The 21,312-nt window shown below is 51.3% G+C and overlaps 2 protein-coding genes across 2 annotated transcripts; both read right to left on the bottom strand.

The window, feature by feature from the left end:
• Positions 1–14,988: 14,988 nt before the first annotated feature.
• On the bottom strand, positions 14,989–15,955 carry LOC147529195 (gallinacin-3-like). Its single transcript, XM_086624048.1, has 2 exons — positions 15,898–15,955; positions 14,989–15,101 (listed from the first exon to the last, which is right to left on the bottom strand). Exons 1-2 carry the CDS (start codon positions 15,953–15,955, stop codon positions 14,989–14,991), a joined length of 171 nt encoding a protein of 56 aa, XP_086480174.1.
• Positions 15,956–20,148: 4,193 nt separating this feature from the next.
• LOC147529194 (gallinacin-5-like) lies at positions 20,149–21,084 on the bottom strand. The gene is made up of 2 exons (XM_086625613.1): positions 21,024–21,084; positions 20,149–20,279 (listed from the first exon to the last, which is right to left on the bottom strand). Exons 1-2 carry the CDS (start codon positions 21,079–21,081, stop codon positions 20,149–20,151), a joined length of 189 nt encoding a protein of 62 aa, XP_086481739.1. The 5' UTR covers positions 21,082–21,084.
• Positions 21,085–21,312: the final 228 nt, after the last annotated feature.

The following is a 21,312-nucleotide window of genomic DNA, read 5'->3' as shown; positions in this document are numbered from 1 at the left end:
CCTGGGAGCCTTTATGAAAGCACCAGCTTGTTGAACAATCTGGAGTTTATTCCACTGGCTTCCTCACAGGTCTTCCTGACGTTTTCGTCAAAACGTGGACTGGAGGACTCATGCCATTTTGCTCAAAACAACATCCACTGAAACTCACATTATAAGGAAAGAAAAATTACTTTTACAAGTTACAGTCCCTCAGAAGTTTTGCCAGGCATATGTTTCTCCACTGAGCAGAATTTTCTAGAGAGACAAGATGAAGGGTGACACAAGATACACAGTCAGCAGAGCAAGGTTACCACTGGGTCATTTGCTTTCTCCCTTTCTCTTCTTCTTAACCAAATGCCAGAGCAGAGTAGGCTTGCACATCAGGAGGTCTTGGACCACCACTCAGTGCCATGCCCATAGTCAAACCAGGGTGAAAAATTTAGAGAAATGCTTGTACTTGCAGATACCACACTATATGAAGGGCTGGCCAGTGTTCTCCATCATCTCACCCAGTCTAAAGTTGGCCGCACAAAAAACCCTGCCCAATCATCTCTGCTTCCCTAAGCTCAGGAAAGTCCTCCCAGCTCAGCTTGGGAGTGTCCATCCTCACCTCAAGACCATTCCCTGGCTTCCCAGCAAAGACACTCCCCAGCCCTACACTTGCTGCCCCTGCCTCATGAAGCACCGACCCAGCGAGGAGCAAGAAGGCAGGGAAGTGTCCTGGTGGCCAGGCATGGCAACACAAATCAACCTTTTGAGTTAACTGAAAGCCTGAAAGGATGGAAAATCTAGGAAATGCTATGCAAAAAAGGTCTCCTTAATTTGGAGAGGAAAACCATTATTCTCTCAGAACAGAAGATCATGAGGTCCCTCCTCAACCACCAAGGCACCTTCCCAGTCTCTCTTGTAGTTAGGAGAATCTGGTTCCATCTCCCACATGTTCTGAGCTCCAACACTCAACACTCAGGTTTTTATTCATTTTCCCAGGGAGCTCTGGTGCTTGTTTGTATACAGAGACTTCCAACAGTTTATCATTTAGGCAGTTCCAGGAAGATGGATTTGCACAGAGAGACTGAAAGGGTGGCCAGCCTGGAAGAGATCCCATAGTCACCTACCTGATGAATGTGGCAGTTCAGACTGCACCAAGGCACCAACAGGCTGTCACAATCCAACCAGGAATCACTTGCACCCAGATGTGTTAGGATCAGGGAGTTTCACTTTGCCCAAAACACTCTGGTTTTACACTGTTGTCGGTGGGTGGGACATGTGCTTGTTCTTGCAAGCCACATCTCCTCTTGGCCTATCAGAAAGTGACCCATCTGCTTGGATACAGTGGTGTTGCACTTCATCCCTCTCTGAAGCAATGGGAGAGGCTGAGTTGCCTCCTGGGGGCTGTTGCAATCTTCACTGTTATCCTCATGCAACACATCTTGTGACACCCACTGCACCACGGGCACAGGGGCTGCGGTGGCTTAGCAGGAGCTGCCTGGACTTTTCCTGATACAGACAGCAGAAACCAGACTCTGCCATATCTGAGCTATTTTGGGGTTCCCAATGTCCTGTGGTCTGCACTAGCATTAGCCTGTGTTCTCCAAGATGAGGGGAGCTTCAGCATGCCCGTTATCCTTGTACCGTGTCACCACGATCCCCCCCTACAACACCATAGAATCATAGAATGGTTTGGATTGGAAGGGACCTTAAAGATCATCTAGTTCCAACCTCCCTGTCATGGGCAGGGACATCTTCCCTTAGACCGGGTTTCCCAGAGCCTCATCCAACGTGACTTTGAACACTTCCAGGGATGGGGCAGCCACGACTTCTCTGGGCAACCTGTGCCAGTGCTTCACCACCCTCAGAATGAAGAATTTCTTCTTTACATCTATCAAAATCTCCCCTCTTTCAGTTTAAAGCATTGCCCCTTGTCTTATCACTACATGCCCTTGTCAAAAGTCCTTCTCCAGCTTTCTTGTAGGCCACTTTAGGTACTGGAAGGCTGCTATAAGATCACCCTGGAGCCTTCTCCAGGCTGAACAACACTAACTCTCTCAGCCTGTCTCCATAGCAGGCATAGCTCCAGCCCTTGGATCATCTTTGTGGCCCTCCTCTGGACCTGCTCTAACAACTCAATCTCCTTCTGAGATAAAGGGTGTTCATGGTGACTGCTAAATGTTCAGTTAAATGATACACGAATGAACGTGAAGGAAACAATCCAGGAAAGTCAGTGGGAACCTGCCGTGCCACTACAGGACCTGGACAGCAGGTTGGGAGCTGCTGATGGATGTGAGAAAAGACCCTAGCTTATGTGGACACAGGTCTTGGGGTTGTAGAGATGCCCACTCACTCCTACAACCCTCCACAGGAGTTTATGTCACAGGAGACTGAGCTACTCTGAATCCAGAGGGACCTTCAGCTTCAGGACCTGGGAAGAGTAAATGCAGGCATCGGCCCCGTGGCTCTGGGAAGGGCTGAACATCCAGCGGGGAAGCAGAAGGTGGGGACATCAGGGGTTGAGTGATGAGGGTGACCTGCCTCCTTGCAGTGGGAAGGCTTCAGTAAAACAGCCAGGGTGATGAGCTGCTGACATACTCACGTGTGCATGGACACCCACGTGTATTTAACTACAGAGGGCAGAGGTCTGCACTTGCAGAAAGGTTGAGGCCACTGGCTGTTGGCGAAGAACAGCATTGCAAGACCTGTTTGTCAGAAGCAGGCAGAGAGGAGAAGACACCCTGCTTTCTCCCTGCTGGACTACGCTTCTGGCCGTTTCCAGGTTGTGGGAGCCATTGGAGAGGGGACCTTGAGAAGGAGCTGGACAGCCAGCCTGAGAGACCTACTTCCCTCCAAGGCCTGTAAAGGTTCTCCTTGGGGGCTGCCTGTGGGATCAGGTCCCTTCAGGAGAGATGTGGCACGGACAGAGGCTGTGACGCTGGTAGAGGGGTTGGTACTACGGGCCTGGCAATGCTCAGCCCCACTGCAGATGAGAGAGAAGGAGGTCCCATCCCACTGTATGGTGGGACATCTGGGGCCTCTGGGATGGGTCAGGTGGGCATCCCTGGCCGTGATCAACCAAGGGACACACCACGCAGCACAGTCCTGCACGTGAAGTCATGGCTGCCAGGGAGAAGGGATGTCTGTAACAGACAGGACTAGGACAAGGCTCCCACTTCCCAGGAGGGACCATCTGCACAGCAGCTCCATCACATCACACCAAACACCATGGCCTGGCAGGGACGCCAGCCTTGGCATCTCCACACTGCTGCCAGGCAGGAGCATCTCCAGGGACAGATGCGGTGGTGACCCCCAGCATCTCCAGGCACTTCTCCTGCCACCAACCCACCACCACCCCAGAGTGAGCCAGCATCGCACACCCTCTGTCACAAGGAAACCGCCACACATCTCACCGGCTGCAATGCCAAACTGCTCATCTTTATTCAAGCCAGGAAAAGCAGCCTCTGCCCCAACCACACCAGGCCCGTGATGGGATGTCTCCAGACCACGAGCGTGGGGGCCACCAGGAGGCGAGAGGACATCAAGAGACTGTTCCAGGAGCCAGAAGCGAAGGGAGACATCCTGCTCGGAAACTTCATGGTCTCAACCCCAGATACTGTATGAAGAAAGCAGACAAGCACATCACCTGTTGGAACTTGCTTTTGTCTCCCTCCCACTCTCTCCCACTTCTCCTGAGATGGCAAGCAAGTGCAGGAAGATAAGACTCAACCTCACAGAGGTAAACTCCAGTCATTTCAGTTGTCTTGGACCTGTGCTCTCCTTAGTGGTGGCAGCCTAGGTCCAATGCTCTTTAGAGACATCAGGATGAGGATCCTGTGCCTCACTCTACCTAAGGGACAGACTTCTCATTTGGACAACACAGCTGAGCTTTCTGCATTGACAATGAGCAAGCCTCGTGGGGCGGAAGGAGGGTGGGGAGGCACTGGCTGACCTTGGGCTCATTCAGCCCTACAGTAGGCAGGTCCACACCCACAAGGACTTTTCCCTCCTTTCCCTGGCTTTTGCCTCTAAGTGTGAATGCAGGAGCATGTGAACCACGAGCTGGCTTGAAAGAAAATAATAACTGTATCAATAGGAGCAAATCGTTTGCAGAACTTACGTTTTGCAGCAGTGGCTGACTGCTGAACAAACTCCTGCGAATTTATAGGGGAAACGGCAGATCCCCAAAACGCAGAATCCTCCTCTTCGGATGCATCGGTCTGTGTTTCCTGGTGCCATGGAAGATCATGCACAGAGAAACACTTAAAACAATAATCTTGGTGAGCAGGGTGTGGTTGCAGAAAGGATGATGCTCCCCATGCTTTTCAGGCAAACATTTGGGCTCATCTTCAACCTTACCACAGCCATGTCTTCAAAAGCAATGTGTCTCACCTAGAAGGACTCCTTCATACCTATGTGGGTGCAGACACTGAGAAGGACCAGCATGAGGTTGAGGAAGAGCTGTGCTGGATCCGCAGCTGCATGTACAGCCCAGCTGTGTGTCCACCACTGCCTGGATCAGCAGAGCTGGCAAGCAGTGCACTCCTCTTATCCCCCGTCCCTGTCCTGGCTGTGCCCCACCTTCAAGTGACCTCTGATGGAAAGTCCTTGCCCAGCCCTTACAGAGGTCATGGCTCAGGACAGTAGTGCTTTGGGACACTCAGGTTCACCACTACTGGACAGCATGGCCAGTGGAGTCTGGAGAGGTCTAATCTAAAGACCTGGTGTCCAGCTGTCGCTGGCCACTGGGGTGCAGAAGGATACACCATGGTCTCCAGCCACCCTCAAGACTGTTCACTTCCACCAGAACATCTCAGCTACCTCAGACAGTACTGGGATGGCTTGGAGGTCTAAAAGCCAGGCATACTAAAGGGTCCCCAAACTGTGCTATATACCATGGTCAGACAACTCTGCCCCAAAGTGTCCACATTTGGACAACTAGGACAGTCTGTGTAGGCTACACCTACAGTGACTTCAACAGTAGCTCATCCAGAGACTCCCCTCTAGAGCAGCAGCAAATCTCAGTGTTGGAGCCCAGATTCGAATCCCTCCCTAACTTGCAGACGCAGTCAAGCCCTTTCTTTGGGCTGGATTCTTCCACACCCAGTGCAAATGGTAACAGCTGCAAACGCACACAGATGTGTGCCATTGCATGGCTTTTCACATGGGAGCTCTAAGACAACAGCAAAACCATTCTCCTTCTACCCTCTGATAAAGGTGGTCACTTCTCAGGACATGGAGGACCCCACTGATGGGGGCTCACACCTCACCCCATCTCCCCTTTTCCTCTCTCACCTGCAGCACTCTGAGCCAACAGAAGGAAGAACGGGAAGAGCAAGTACAGGATCTTCATGGCTGATGCCTGTTTGGGGTCTTCACAAGCTGCAGAGGGGAGACATCAAAACTGCTGGAGATGACAGCACACAATAATATGCCAAATTGCAGAGCGGTATCTCAAGTAACAAAGGACAATGTTTTCCATGGCCTGTTCCCAAGGATGCCTGTCAGATACGGACCTTTTGGATACCCTGGGAGCAGATGAGGAAGTATTGGCCTGTTGGGCAATCCAGCTGGTGTTTTTCCATCATCTTATTTCTCACTTTTCTGTTTGTATTTTCTTAAAGGACACATGGAAGAAGTAATGCCCGACTATTGCACTTTCAAGCAAAACAACATTCAAAGATGTGGAAAATGCAAATGGAATATTTTCCTTTGGAAGCTGTACTCTCTCAGGCCTTGTGCATCCAACACACACCTCTCCAGGAGAACTAAATAAGTTTCTGGAGAGACAGAGCCAAGAGTGAGGCAAGATAGGCTTTCGAATGTAGTTATCAGACCAGATGCATTGCTAGTGCATTTGGTCTCACAATTCTACCTCTTCTTACCCAAGGCCCAAAGCAGAGAAGGTTTGCATATCAGGAGGTGCTTGTACCAGCACTCAACACAATGTCAATAGTCAACCCAGGGTCAAGAACTGAGCCAGGTTCTGGAGTTGAGGGAAATGCATGTACCGGGAGATGCCTGGCATTTGGCAAGGAAGGGCCCTGTTGACCAGTATGGTCCATACAACGCAATCTTCCAAGCTAATATAAGTTTGAAGGGATGGAAAATCTCTCTACTGCAGCTTGAGCAGCATTTCTCTACTTTGACTGGAACAGTCCCCATGTGCCCCAGAATATGAGGTCTCAGGAGCCTTCCTGAAGCCTCAAGACATATTTTCAGTGCCTGTTGTAGTCAGGAAATCCAGTTTCACTTTCAGTGTATTCTAGGCTCTAATAATCACTGACTTATACAGATAATTCGTGCTCTTTTCGGAAAGCTCAGATGGCCTCATTATATGCATGGATACCTCCAGTAGTTTGTCATTTAAAAAGTTTCATGAGTTGAAGAAAGAGGTGTAATGGACAGCAGTCCAGAAAGAGATCCCATAGTTACTTACCTGACGTAGGTCTTAGTGTTCAAGCACCAACAAACCCCACAGCAATCACTTACGTCCAGATGCCCTTGGGGTCAGGGAATACTGCTTTGCCCAAAACACCCTGGTTTTATACCACTGTCAGCAGGAGGGACACGCTCTTATTCCTGCTGACACATCACCCCTTGACCAATCAGAAAGAGATCCATCTTCATAGGGGTGGTGGGGTTGCACCTCGTCCCTCCCTGTCGCAACAGGAGAGGCTGAGGTGCCTCCTGGGGACCGTTGCAATCTTCATCATTATCCTTACACAACACATCTTGTGACACCCCGCTGCACAGCAGGCACACGGGCTTGGGATGAACTGCCTGGGATGGACAAAGCAGACTGGTTGGTGCAGGGAAGAGTAGCAACAAGGAAGAGGTTTCCTTCTTCATTGTCGCTGTCGTGCCGGGGACAGAGAGAAGAATGACACAGAATTCAGGTCCAGGAGAAAATGCCAACACCAACCACAGCAGCAGCAGCAGCATTTAATTAATTACAAATCCTTATATATAACATGGTTCACAAGGATGGCCAAGGCAATTGGTCGCTCGACCATCCACCTCCCAGAGTGATTGACCAAATGCTACAACACCCATTTCAAAACGACTTTCCCAGTGTGCCATAAACAAGACTGCGTAACAAGCTACAGGTGCAAGATAAAGTCTTAGTTTACAAAAACCTCAAACTGTTTCTCAGCTAGCCTGCTGTCCTGGTTTTAGCTGGGACGGGGTTAGCTCTTCTTTTTAGCAGCTAGAAGAGCTTCGTGTTTTGGTTTTACTCAGAGGCTCGCTCTGAGAAGAATGCTGATAGCAAGTTGATGTTTGTGGTTGGACGTGAAACTCCAAGGACTTTTCAGTGTGCCGGAGTGCAGAAGCACGGCGGGATAAGGGGGGAGCATAGTTGGAACAAAGGGGACACGATTCCCCTTGTGATTTGTGGTGGAACTTAAGATTGAGGGCCAAACTGGCCAATTACTATTCCATATCATGCAGCATCATGCCCAGTATAAAAGTCAGGGTCAGCCGGACAGAAGGGCTTTTGCGCTTTGGCTCTTTCGCCGCTTTTGCTCTTTTGCGCTTGCTGCGCTTTTGCTCTATTGTTTTTCTTTCTTTTTCTCTCTCTCCCAGTACTCCCACTCTCGGAGTACTATCTCTCTCTCTCTGCCCCTCTCTATTTCGGGGCCTCGCGTTCGTCCGGGATTGCAGCTTCGGGACGAGACGGGCTTCGCATACGAGGGGGTGGTGAGCATCTACACTGTGTATTAAATCATCTGTATTAAATTGTTCTTATCTCAACCCACGGGTTTCCCGTTTCTCCTTTAATTCTCTCCCTCATTCCTGGGGGTGGGGGAGGAGGAGTGACTGGCTGTGTGTGGGGGTTCAGCCTAACCCACGACAGTCTTAATTGGCGCCCAACGTGGGGCTGAGGAATTCGAGATAGGAATAGTGATTGGGAGAGGTAACGGGCAAAACATGGACTCCACAGTGCTGAAAAACAGAAGGACCTTGGGAAACTTTGATTGTTGTGACTGGTGAAGGGATGAGGGGTGGATTGTTTGTGAAATGTGTGTTCTTCTGCAATGTGTTGTGATATGTGTTCTCATTATGTAACTGAAGTTGTGCCTAAACATGGAATTCGCAGAGGCGAGGGGTGGAATGTCATGGTTTGATGTGGAGGGGGTGGGGGTTCTGGTGGCAGGAGAGGAGTTTTGCTCCCTGTGACCTCCCCGGTTTTGGAACCAGGTTAGACTTGGTTCTGGCCACCAGATCAGACTCCCATCCCCTCGGGGTTGAGCCAATCAGCGCCTCTGCGAATTGCCCTATTTAAATCGGGACGAAGGAACTGAAAAAGGTGCTTTGCCCAGGAGCAAGGATAGAAGGGAGGAGGGTACTGCCCCCGCTCCCTGGCTCCCGGCCGGGCAGCTGCCTGCATCGGGCCGGTGCCGCCCATGGATAATGGCGGTGGCGGAGCCGGCTGGGGAACTCGGGGGCACCCCACTCCCGGGGTGCCCACTGGGCTGAGTTCACCTGGAGAGGACTGAGATCTGAGAGAAACAGCTGCATTGACACCAGGTCAGTGAGGATGGAGCGGGAGGAGGTGCCAGAGCCGAGTTTCCCCTGCGGCTGGTGGTGAGATGGCAGGCGGCCCCCCTGCAACCAGGACGACCTCGGTGGAGTAGAGACCCACTCGCAGCCCGTGGAGGGAAGATGGTCGTGTTGGGACGCACGACAAGGCAGAGGGGCATCTGGAGTCTGCATGACGACCCACGCCGGAGCGAGTGGCTACAACTCCCTAAGTATCCGAGACTGTGGTAAAGCCCATACTGGGGCAATCCATGGGGAAGGATTGTTTCCTGTGGGCTGGACTCACGCTGGAGAAGTTTGTGGATTTTTCCTCGTGGGTAGGGGATCCACTGGAGCAGGGGAAAAGGGTGTAAGGACTCCTCCTCCTTTAAGAGAGAGAAGCAGCAGTAACAGCACGGAATGAACTGATCTGCACTCCCCCAGTCCCTGCCCCCTGCGCCACTGGGGGGGGTGTGGGGGGGAGAAAGGTGTCGGGTTTTAAGATCTGGCTTTGTTTCTTTTTATCCTCTCATGTAACCGGTTTTGTTTCCCTTTGTCCTTTTAAGTAACAATCAATAAATTGTTTTGCTTTTAAGAAAGTCAAGTCTGTTTTGCCCAGGACCATGGTTGGTGGGTGCTCCCTCTGTTCTTGTCTCATCCCTCCGTCCCTTTATTATATTTTTCTCCTCTCCACTTTACTGGAGGAGAGACTGTGTGAGTTTTAGTTGCTGGATCAGCCTAAAACCACGACACCTGCATGGGAAAAAGAACTTTCACAGGATACTGCAGTAGCTGGAAAATACACTTCTAGCTTTTTAGTATCCACAATTCCCCCTTTTTGTTTAAGACTAATTTAAAGTGGGCAGAGAGATTCTCCAGCAATGCCATAAGAGATACACATCTAGCAAACCCAGATATACGCCCAGTCATTAATTCTAAATAGCCTTAAGGGCTCTACATTCTGACTCCATAACATAAGAAACTTAAAGTTCAGTCTCTGCTTGTAGAAGGACCAGGCTGATGGTCCCTTTTCATCTTTAGGCACCCCACCTTTCTCTGTTAAATCCCAGTCCCCAACCTCCAGAGCCCGCCTCTTGACTGCTTCCCAAAACCGTTTTGAATTTTTTGGACGCGTGGTCACACTACATTCGGGAAGCGTCCAAGGACGGTTGTAGGCCAGCTGTGTTACTGGCTGCCGATGTCTGACCGCCGCCACAGTTTCCCGCAGTGTAGTAAGCGAGTCCGTAGTGACACTGAGTGCATCGTCGGGCCTCACGGACGAGGAGGGCTGGCAGGGCACAGGCGCCGGGCCAGCGGGCGGTGTGGCGGCGGAGGCTGCGGGCGGTTGCGGAGCTACGCACGGCCATGCAGCCTGGGGGGCTGCGGCCTGCGGCGGCATCACTGTCCGTGCCGGCGCCGCCACCGAGGCTGCCGGCGCCGCCACCGGGGCTCGGCGCCACTTCCGGGGCCGCTGCCGCCGGGGGGGCTGCCGGCGCCGCACTCGGTGCCACTGTCCGCACCGCCTCCGTCAGCACCACCAGTTGCTGTAGTATTTCCCGCAAAAGCGCCGTACGCTGGCGTGCCGAGAAATCCGCCACCGGCGTCTGCGCCGTTTGCGCCGGGAAATGCGCGGATGCTGGCGCGGGACAGAAAGGCGCCGGAGCCGACGCCGCCGTGATACCTCCTGCCCCTCCCGGTTGCGGCAGAACCCCGGCTGCCGTGCCTGGCTGCGGCAGTGGCGGAGCCGTAGGAAGGACAGATCCCGCTGCAGGAACGGAAGCAGCCGGCTGCAGGGGCGGCCGTACCGCGGAGGAGGAGGGGGGGCCGCTGGGGCGGAGGGTGGGGGACGCTCCAACGCTTTGCTTTGACCGGTTAGTTTTGCTAACTGTTCCACTGGCGAGGGCTACTCAGGCGGAACATAATCCCGCGGGGAGGGGTAGGACCTCCGCGCAGTCCCCGCGAGTCTCTCAGTCCCGGAGGGCAGCGGAGACGCGGCGGGTACGCTGCCCGCGCTGTCCCGGGTCAGTGATCCCCCAAATAACTCATCGTCCCCTTCAGAGCCTTCACCCGCAGATTCGTCAGAGCCCGGTAATTCTTTTCCTTCTCTTCCTGCTGTCCACTTCCGCATTATACCATATAGCGACCACCACGTACGTAGCAGGTCGAGCACGCTCTTATCTCCAAACACGGTCTCATGAAATAACTTATCCCCTAACAGTTCCCAAGTTTCTGGGTTAAGGGCAGTGTTTGGATCAGCTACAAACTCATGTTCTGCTGCCCAATTTAGCAATTCACAGAGAGCTTCATCACTTATGTCAGCTCCCGCGATCGTTACCACATTTTTGAAGGCACAAAATATCGTGCTTTCTTTCACGGAGCTTTGCCCCTTCTTTTCAGTCTAGAGTTTCGTCCCCGGAGCCCCGGGGGAGCACGTACCTTCTAAATTCAGTTGCGGTTGTATCATGTCAGGGTCACCAAATGTCGCTGCCGTGCCGGGGACAGAAAGAACGACGCAGAATTCAGGTCCAGGAGAAAATGCCAATGCCAACCACAGCAGCAGCAGCATCGTTTAATTAATTACAAATCCGTATATATAACATGATTCACAAGGATGGCCAAGGCAATTGGTCGCTTGACCATCCACCTCCCAGAGTGATTGACCAAATGCTACAACACCCATTTCAAAACGACTTTCCCAGTGTGCCATAAACAAGACTGCATAACAAGCTACAGATGCAAGATAAAGTCTTAGATGCAAGATGCAAAGTCTTAGTTTACAAAAACCTCAGACTGTTTCTCAGCTAGCCTGCATGGGAAAAAGAACTTTCACAGGATGTTGCAGTAGCTGTAAAATTTCTGCTTCTAGCTTTTTAGTATCCACACTTCATGTCTTTGTGGTGAGGGTTTGAGGTGATTTAGGTTATTTAGAGAGTCACCATTAAAGATATTAGCAACAGCGCAGGAATGATTTGCACAGGGATTAGGGAAAAGATAGGGAAGACCCTCCTGCTGAATCACAAGGTTCAGAATGGACCCCCTTGCTTTCTAAACGCCTTCTCAGAGAGGAGCCTAGGTGCGGCTGGATCCAGACTTAGTCCCAAACTTGGTCAATGACTTATGACTAGGGATTAGATACAGAGATTTTAGTGGTCATTGTCCCCCAGGGTTGAAGGTGGGAGACTAGATTTTATATATATGTATATATATAGTGAAAATATTTATTTGTAATTGATAATTAACAGTGATATATACGTAAAGCGAAAAGTTTCTTATAATTGATAGCAATATACTCCAGGCTAAAAGACATTAATTAGAATTTTTACCACACATTACAACAGGTATAGCATTAAAATCAATATTCAAATACTCAAAGTGATCACTAGTAAATCAATATTCAATGTGTTGAATAATGGCTCAAAGATAGCTTAAGAAGTCATTATGTTATAGAAATTGATGTCTCTCACCCATATCAACAACAACAGTGAGTACATCTCTTCTGTTCAGCCTTGAGGAGTGACTTTGAAGGGTGTCCCCACTCAAAGGAGAAATGTTGCACGCACTCCTTGGAGAGGTGTAAAAGGATCTCTGTCCTTTTGCAGGACATAAAAGATGGGGCTGGGCTTTTATAGTATAAAGTGATTGACTGTCAGTCATTTGTTGCTAAACTAAGCCTTCTGGCTCAGCATACTCTTATAAGTCTTTGATTCCTCTTCGGAAACATCTGGATGCACTTCCTACCCTGCAACATCAGTTGGGTTATTCTTGTGGTTGTGGTTGCTGGGTCAGTAGTGTTTTCCAACCCTGAAGTCAACATTACCTTCTACCATGTCCAGTCATTGTATGTGGGGCAGAGTGAATTTTCAGTTTTATTCGAGTAAGGTGAGGTTCTTATTTCATCCCCCCTTTTAAGCAAGAGCGTCCTGCTACAGCCCTCTCATTTTATTCATGATATAAATAATCAGCTAGTGGGAGGTCATAGAACTGTAGAATTGTTTGGGTTGGAAGGGACCTTCAAGATCATCTAGTTCCAACCCCCCTGACACAGACAGGAACACCTTCCACTACACCAGGTTGCTCAAAGCCTCATCCAACCTGGCCTTGAACACTTCCAGGGACGGGGCAGCCACAACATCTTTGGACAACCTGTTCCAGTGCCTCGCCACCCTCAGAGGGAAGAATTTCTTCCTTAGATCTAATCGAAATCTCCCCTCTTTCAGTTTAAAGCCATTGCGCCTTGTCCTGTCACTACATGCCCTTGTAAAAAGCCCCTCTCCAGCTTTCTTGTAGACCCCCTTTAAGTACTGGGAGACTGCTAGAAGATCTCCCCAGAGCCTTCTCTTCTCCAGGCTGAACAACCCCAACTCTCTCAGCCTGTTTGATGTGAAAGATCATGCTGAATATTGCAAACCTGCTCACCTTCATACATAGTGAGGAAACCTTTACCTCTCATTTTGCTTCAAGTGTTTTTTTCTGAGTGGTTTGGAAATAACACATTATCTGCTGCAGGAATACACCTGTATGAGCTGATGAACACACAGAAACACACCCATCTCTCAGCTTACTACCTCCACGTCAGTCATCCTACACAACAGAGATCAGATAAGGTCATGAATTCTACATAAGAGACAGTCTGTCTTTTTTTTTTTTTTTCCTTCTTTCCCTTTCTCTCCTCTCTATCTGCACACTGAAATCATGAGATGACTGTCCACAACACTATCTGTCTGGTTCAAGATGTTCTGGGCCAAGGAGCCCCTGGGGTGGTGGAACAGCTCCGCACTGATGAAGGGTGCTCATGGTGACTGCTGCAGGCTCAATATCATGAGAGGTGAGCATAGGTGGAGGAAAGGCTATGGCAACAGGTATGACCTGAACATCTCTCACAGGACTCTCCAGTTCAGGGAAGCAATGGCAATGAAATCTTTGCCTTCTTGGAAGGGAAATCCTTCATCAAAACAGTCAGGATCACTAGTTGCTCCCATAATCACATGTGTGTGGGCACACACACATATTGAACTATTCAGGGAACCTAAAGCATGAAGTTTGCTTTTGCAGACAGCCAGAGGTCACTGCCATTGATGGAGAAGATCACTGTCATCCCAGATTGCCTCCAGGTGGGCAGAGAAGAGAAGACACCCTGCTTACTCTCTGTGGGACTCCAAATTTAGATGTTTCCAGGCCATAGCCAATGGTACCCTTTTCAACAGAAGACCTGCAGCAGGATGTATGACCTCCTTCCCCTCCTGCCTGGTGGGACAGATGTGGAGAAGCGCAGCTCCTGCACGGCTCACAGCAAGGAGGGCTGCAGCATGCTGGAGAAGGACAAGGAGGAGCAGCAGAGCCTTTGGGACAGGTTGTGTGAGCAGCCCTGGCCATGACCACCCAAGGGACACACCACCCAGCACAGCCCTGCACATGAAGTTGTGACTGCCAGGGAGAAGGGATGTCTGTAGCAGACAGGACTAGGACAAGGCTCCCACTTCCCAGGAGGAACCATCCACGGAGCAACTCCATCAAACCCACGTCAAACACCCTGGCCTGGCAGGGACACCAGCCTTGGGTCCCCACACTGCTCCCAGGCAGGAGCATCCCCAGGGACAGATGCGGTGGTGACCCCCAGCATCTCCAGGCACTTCTCCTGCCACCAACCCACCACCACCCCAGAGTGAGCCAGCATCACACACCCTCTATCACAAGGAAACCACCACACGTCCCACCGACTGCAATGCCAAACTGCTCATCTTTATTCAAGCCAGGAAAAGCAGCCTCTGCCCCAACCACACCAGGCCTGTGACGGGATGTCTCCAGACCACGAGTGCCCAGGCATCCAGCAGGAGCAGCAGTTCACTCCTGCTGTCACCCAACATAGGGATGGCAGAGACAGGGAGAGGAGAGGAGATCAGGAGATGGTTCCAGGAGCCAGAAGCAAGGGAGACATCCTGCTCAGAAAGTTCAGGGTCTCAACCCCAGAAACTGTATGAAGAAAGAAGACAAGCACATCACCTGTTGGAACTTACTTTAATCTTCCTCCCATTCTCTCCTATCTCCTCTACAATGACAAGCAAGTCTATGATTCCGGAAAATCAGGCTCAGTGGAGGTGATGTTCAGTTCTTACTGCAAACAGGTCGGACTCGTGTCATCTTAGTGTTGGCAGACCTGACTTCAAGTCTATGCAGATGCAGTAAAAACAGAATCCTGTCCTCAATGCTATCCAAGGACAGTGAATGCTTCACTCTTTGTGAGCTTGGGAGAGCCCTGTGCAAAGCCTGAAGGAGTCTCATGGGACTGAAGGAGATTGGGATGGCACTGGCTGACCTTGGGCTCCTTCAGCTCCACCCAGGGCAGGTCCAAACCTATAAGGGATTTTCCCTTCCTTCTTGGGCCTCTCCCACAAAGCATAAATGTAGGAGAGTATTTACCAGGCATTGGCTAGAAATAAAATTTTAACATATTTCTGTAGACAAAGGAGGAAACTCTTTCCTCAGCCAGGAATCTAGACCTTACCTTTTGCAGCATGACTGTAATCTTGAACATCTTCCAATAGGTCTCAAAGGGAAGCGACATGCCCCAAAAACGCAGACTCCTCTTCTTCGTCTACATCCAGTTGTGCTTGCTGTTTCCATGGGGAATGGTGCACACAAACCAATTAAAGTGATAATCTGGTATAGCATGGGTGTGCTTGAAGAAAGGCTGACACTCCCCATGCATTTCAGGCCAGTATATGGGCTCAGCTTCAACTTCACCATAGCCATGTCAATAGTAATATGTCTCACCTGAAAGGACTCTTTCATAGTAATGTGGGTGCATGCAAGAGTTGACACTGAGAAGGACCAGCATGAGGTCGAGCAAGAGATGTGCTGGCTCCCCATCTTTGGGCCCACCACTGCCTGGACCAGCAGAGCTGGCAAGCAGGACTCCTCACATCCCACATCCCTGTCCTGGCTGCACCCTGTCTTTGAGTCACCTTTGATGGAAAGTCTTTCCCCAGCCCTTGCGGGGATCATACCTTGGGGTAATGAGGTTTTGGGACAGTTGGCTGAGACACCACTAGACGAGAAGGGACAGCTTTGTACCCCAGGCAACCCACCGAGCCAGCAACCCCCTGGGGCTTTCTCTGATCCCCGCACAGGGCAAAAGATCAACCAGGGACACCCAAAGAGGAACAGCTAGGTGCAGGGTTAGAGCCTGAAACCAAACCTCTTCCTCACCCACAGAAGAAGCCAGGCTTCTATTTCCAGGGACTCTCTCCACCCTCAGTCCATGTCCTCTTGGAAGGGCATTCAGAAAACACCTTTTCCTCAATCCCCCCTAACCTTTGCATCACTTCAAATAACGGTCACTTTGTGGGACATGGAAAACCCCAGTGATGGGGGATCACACCTCACCCATCTCCTCTCTTTCCCTCTCACCTGCAGCACCCTGGATCAACAAGAGGAAGAAGGGGAAGAGCAGGTACAGGATCTTCATGGCTGACGCCTGTCCCAGATCTTCACAGGGCTGCAGAAAGGGACACCAAGGCAATAAGGACATGGAGGACCCCAGGTGGTGCGGAAGCCTGGGCACTGTGGTATACCAAACCGCAGAAGGGCCACCTCCAACTAAAGCAGATGGTGTTTCCTCTTCTTAGGTCTGTACCACCCTCTGTATCTTGAGAGCATTTGATGATGCCTCAAACTCTTGGAAATTGATTACCTCAGCTGATGTTTTTCCATCAACTTTCTCAAAGGTCTTCCATAGACCTTCCCCGAAGCACAGACTGCAGATCTTGGGGCCAACTCTTGCCAATGCAATCAAAACAATGTCCAGTGAAATTTGGAAAATGCAAATATAAAATTGACATTGAAAGTTACGGAACTAATGAACTTTTACTCCCTCAGGAGTCATGTATCAAACTCTTTTCTCATTAACAAAATACATATTCCCTGATTGTTGGAAAGACCCAAATCTCCAGGGTTCTCTGAAGGTGCTAAATTCCTATGGCCTGAAACAGTCTGTCTCCAGGGTTGCTCCCAATCAAGGAATGAAACATGACGTGATTTCAAGCAAACCAGAATTACTGCTTGTGACTTTCCTCTCTCATTTCTGCCTCTCCTTAACAAGGGCCAGAGCACATCTGCAGATGTTTGTGCCAACACTCAGTGCCATGCCCATAGTCAGACTACAGGAAAGAAAGGATCCAGGCTCAGGAATTTAGAGTAATGCATGTGCCTGGAAATGCCATGCTATATGAAGGGCTGGCCAGTGTTCTCCATCACCTCACCCAGTCTAAAGTTGGCCGCACAAAAAACCCTGCCCAATCATCTCTGCTTCCCTAAGCTCAGGAAAGTCCTCCCAGCTCAGCTTGGCAGTGCCCATTCTCAACTCAAGACCATTTCCAGGCTTCCCAGCAAAGACACTCCCCAGCTCCACTCTTGCTGCCCTTGCCCCATGCAGCACTGACCCAGTGAGGAGCAAGAAGGCAGGGAAGTGTCTTGGTGGCCAGGCATGGCAACATAAATCAACCTTTTGAGTTAACTGAAAGGCTGAAAGGACGGAAAATGTCCATACTGCTACAGGAAAAGTGTCTCCTTAGTTTGCAGAAGAAAGTCCCCATTCCCCCAGAACAGAAGATCTCAAGGTCCCTCCTCAAGCATTAAGGCACCTTCCCAGTTTCTCTCTCGTAGTTAGGAAGCCTCAGTTCCATCCCTCACATGTTCTGGGCTCTTAGACTCATAGGCAGGTTTATTCTCTTTCTGAGGCATCTCTGATGGCCTAATTATCTGCATGACTACTTCCAGCAGTTTGTCATGGGTGATGGGACTTGAACAGAGAAGCTGAATGGGCAGTTTTCCAGAAAGAGACCCCATTATTACCTACCTGATGAAGGTCTTAGTGTTCAGGCAGTAACAAACCCAAGAGGAATTGCTTGCGTCCAGATGCCCTTGGGTCCAAGGAGTACTGCTTTGGCCAAAACACTCTCATTTTATACCATTGCTGGTGGGTGAGATATGAGCTTGTTCCTGCTGACGCATCTCCCGATGACCAATCAGAAAGCAATTGATCTGTGTGGAGATGATGGGGTTGCACCTTGTCCCTCTCTGAAGCAATGGGAGAAGCTTCCTGGGGGCTGTTGCAATCTTCACCGTTATCCTCATGCAACACATCTTGGGACACCCTGTGGCACAGCGGCAACATGGGCTGTGGTGACTCAGCATGAACTGCCTGGGATAGACAAAGTAGACTGGCTGGTGGAGACATAAGTATCGATTAGTCCTATAGAAGGATAAAATACTTGTCTCTTCCTTTCTTCTCAGTTTCCTTGATAAGCAGGTAGTGTGTGACATGCAGGATCATGCAAAATACATTAGTTTTCTCTCTTTTTAACAGTAGAAGAGCAGCTCCATCCTTGCCAAGGTGATTTGCATTTGACATTCCAAGACGTGGCAAGTGTGAGTCTACCTTTCTGATGGCTGCTCAGATAAACAGTAAAAAGAGCCTGCGCAAACTAAGCAAGACTGTTGGATTTATTTGGCTTGGGAGGTGTGGATTTGATCAAGAGAGTTTGTGGATTTGGGGGAATCGTGATGCTTCAGAGAGGTAAACATCAAGGTGAGTCATGGAGGAATAGGTCATGAAAAACAGAGAAGCAAGGGATGAAAGGGGCTAAGCTGATGTAAGCAGGCTGCTGGTTAATATGATTCTCTGGTCATGCCCTACATCTGATCACCATAATCTGTCCTATATTCCTAGTAAACTTTATTTCTAACTATTTTTTGTGTGAACAATCTGTCTATGGTGTGTTTGCATGATTGTGCAGCCCTCTAGCAAACTTCAAGCCAGAGTCCTGGGTATGGGAGAGAGTACCAAGAGTGCTGGTCTGTTGCCCACAGAGACCAAAGCTGTGAGAGTTGGGTCCTGGAGAAACAAAGGGTCTTGAAGTTGGATACATCAGAGATCAAGGGTCTGGTGCCATCTACCAGAGATGCGTAATGGGGATCTGCCCTAAGCAGCCATCCATAGAAGGAGGATTGGGTGTCTGTGGTGGTGTCTTTGTGGGTGTAGGGGTCTTGGGAGCATCCTCACTCCTGGAGGCTTTGTACCAAGCTCAGGACCAGTCCAGCACCAGCATAGTCAAGGGCTGCTGATTACAGACCAAAGAGGTCTTCCAGCTCACACTGCAAGCAGGCCATGGCTGGAACCAGCCCCTGCCCAGGGCAGCTGCTTTGAGCCAGGGATCTTGTGCTGGACACCACCAGAGCTTCAGCTTGGTCTTGTGGTTCCAGACCTGGTCCTTGAGTCACAGCCGATGTCCCCACTTGGCCTTGGCCTGTGCCCACAGAGGTGCCCAATGCCCCAGGCTGAGGTTGCTCCCAGACCCCTGGCCCTGCTCCCTGGCTGGGGGCAGTGGTGTGACCTGTGCCCTGCCAGCCCCCATGGTGACTGCCCCATGGCAATGCAGGGGTCACCCCCATGAGCCCCCTGAGCTGAGCATCATCGGTCTTCCCCAAGGCTCACACACAGTGCTGACCAATAGCCTGGCCCTGGACTCCTAACTGAAACCCCTTTACCCAGCCCCAGGTCTTCAAGTCTCCCCAACAGTGCTGACCCCCAGCTTAATCCCAAACTCCACCAGTTTGGAGTCTAGTCACCAATCCCTATTTCCCCTGAGGCAGGATGACTTCTACCACCCCCCAGTTAACCTCAGACCCCAGAACAGCCCCCTGGTGCCATGCCCCACAGCTGGGGATGGACCCAAGGCCACCAGAGCAGCACGTCCTGTGAAATAGCCCCCACAGGGACCTGGACACAGGCCCAGCTTGGGACCTAATGGACAACCAGCAGGCACCCACTGAGGTTAGGGGGCTTCATAGCAACCCCCTCCATCCCTGACCCTGGATGTGGGGTGTGGGGATGCCTTTGCTGAGAAGGTAGGCTGGTGTCAGGGTCTCTGTGTGTCCCCCTCAACATCGAGGGGATGCTGCTGTGGCTCAGGGCCAACTTGGAGAGACGGTAAATGAGGGTGGAGTGAGTGTGTGTTTGTGGGTCTGTGCCTGTCACGAATTCACAGAATCATAGAACGGTTTGGGTTGGAAGGAACCTCAAAGATCTAGTTCCAACCCCCCTGCCATGGGCAGGGACACCCTCCACTACACCAGGTTGCTCAAAGCCTCATCCAACCTGGCCTTGAACACTTCCAGGGATTCACCCCATCTTCTCTGTCCTTCCCTGTACATGGAGAAAAAAGACACCCACCCACGCACTGCTCCCCAGAGACAAACACACACACCTCAGCAGCGGGAATGCAAACCACCACCTTGTATTGGGGACATTGGGGTAAGGGATTCCCACAGGACCGTAGTCCAGCTCTCCGGGATTGCCGCTGCTCCCGGTGCTGCTTGGTGCCTCTGTGCAGCATCGCCCTGACCATGCCAGGAGGGCATGGGGTGGTCTCAGCTGCTCGGAGATCAGCGCCAGGGATCCAGGAGACCGTCAGGGGTACCATCGCCTGCAGGAGGAAAGGTCTGGCAGTGCCTGCCCCGACCAGGGCAGCAGTGAGGACTCAGGGGTGTCCCCTTGCCCTTGGGCTGCGCATTCTTCCCTTTTTCTCCAACAGCCTCACCTCCAACTCCAACTGGCCTCCAACTCTGCTGGCAACCCCAGCCCTTTGGGTAGCCCGGAACCTACCTCCGACAGCAGAAGTCTTTCTCGGAGCAAATGCCAACACGACTTATCCCTGGAGGGCATGACCCAAGAGAGCAGAAGCCCCCGCGCCGCTCACAGTCCTCGGGTGATCCTCGAGCGAGGGACAGCCCTGCAGAGTGCAGAAAGAGGAGACCTCCAGCATGGCCCTGCCAAGATGCTGAGGGCAGCCCCTGGTCCCTGCATGGCCAGTGTTCGCCCACCCCTGACTATCCCCTGCCCAAAATGCCTGGGCATCCATCTGCAGCAGGAGTGCATAAATAGGATGATGTTTATGGAACTTGGATGGGTTGCCTCCAGGCTGGGCAGCACAGTAATGTCAGCCCAGGGGTGTCCCCCTGTCCCTGGGCTGCATATTCTCCCCTTTCTCCAATAGCCAAGGGAAATTTCCCAACGGAAAGCAGGGTGATGTTTATGGCACTCGAATGGGATGCTCACTACCATCCCGCAGTGGTCTCCAGGAGAGGCTCTCCAACATGCCTGCTGGCTCCTTCCTGGTACAAGGGAGGACTCCAAGGGTGGAAGCAGGATCTGCCTTCCTCCCTCCTCTTCCTCCCCAGCAGGGCTGCTGTGCCCAGTGCTGCTAATTCAAAAAGGCAAGGGCCAGGAGGATTGGAGAAGGCAGCAAATCCTCTTCCGTAGAGCGCAAAAGCTTTGTTAACAAGGTTTCAGCTCTCATCCCAGCTGCAGAACTTGCAGCAGGAGCCTTTTCATAAAGGTATGTAGTGTGAGGGACCCTGGGGGGATGCCACATCAACCAGGATAAGTCACACGTGCCATCATCTCCGCTGGCAAATCCTCCCTACAAAATATTGACAAAGGACAAATCCTCCACCTTCCCCCCTGTATTTCTTACCTGCTGCTCCCTGGAGCATCAGGAGGAGGAGAGCACAGAGGAGAGGCAGCATCCGCATGGCTGGGAGTCACCAGTAGCGTCACAGCTCTGGGGGAGAAGAGAGAAGAGGCAGAGATGAACGGGAGGGACTCTGCCCACGTGTCGTCTAGCACTTGCACATGGATGGGACCAAGGAGAGGGGAAAGCCCATCTGGGAGGAGATGTGACCAGTCACTGGTGGGAGGACGTGCTCAACAGCCCAGGGGTAGGAGCTTCCCGCAGCTTCTCAGCTCCCAGCGGCAGCAGCAGC

The sequence above is a fragment of the Tauraco erythrolophus genome, chromosome 2 (assembly GCF_009769465.1).
Source record: "Tauraco erythrolophus isolate bTauEry1 chromosome 2, bTauEry1.pri, whole genome shotgun sequence".
NCBI lineage: Eukaryota > Metazoa > Chordata > Aves > Musophagiformes > Musophagidae > Tauraco > Tauraco erythrolophus.
Note: the sequence above shows the minus strand (reverse complement) of the source record. Positions and strands in the feature narration are given on the sequence as shown.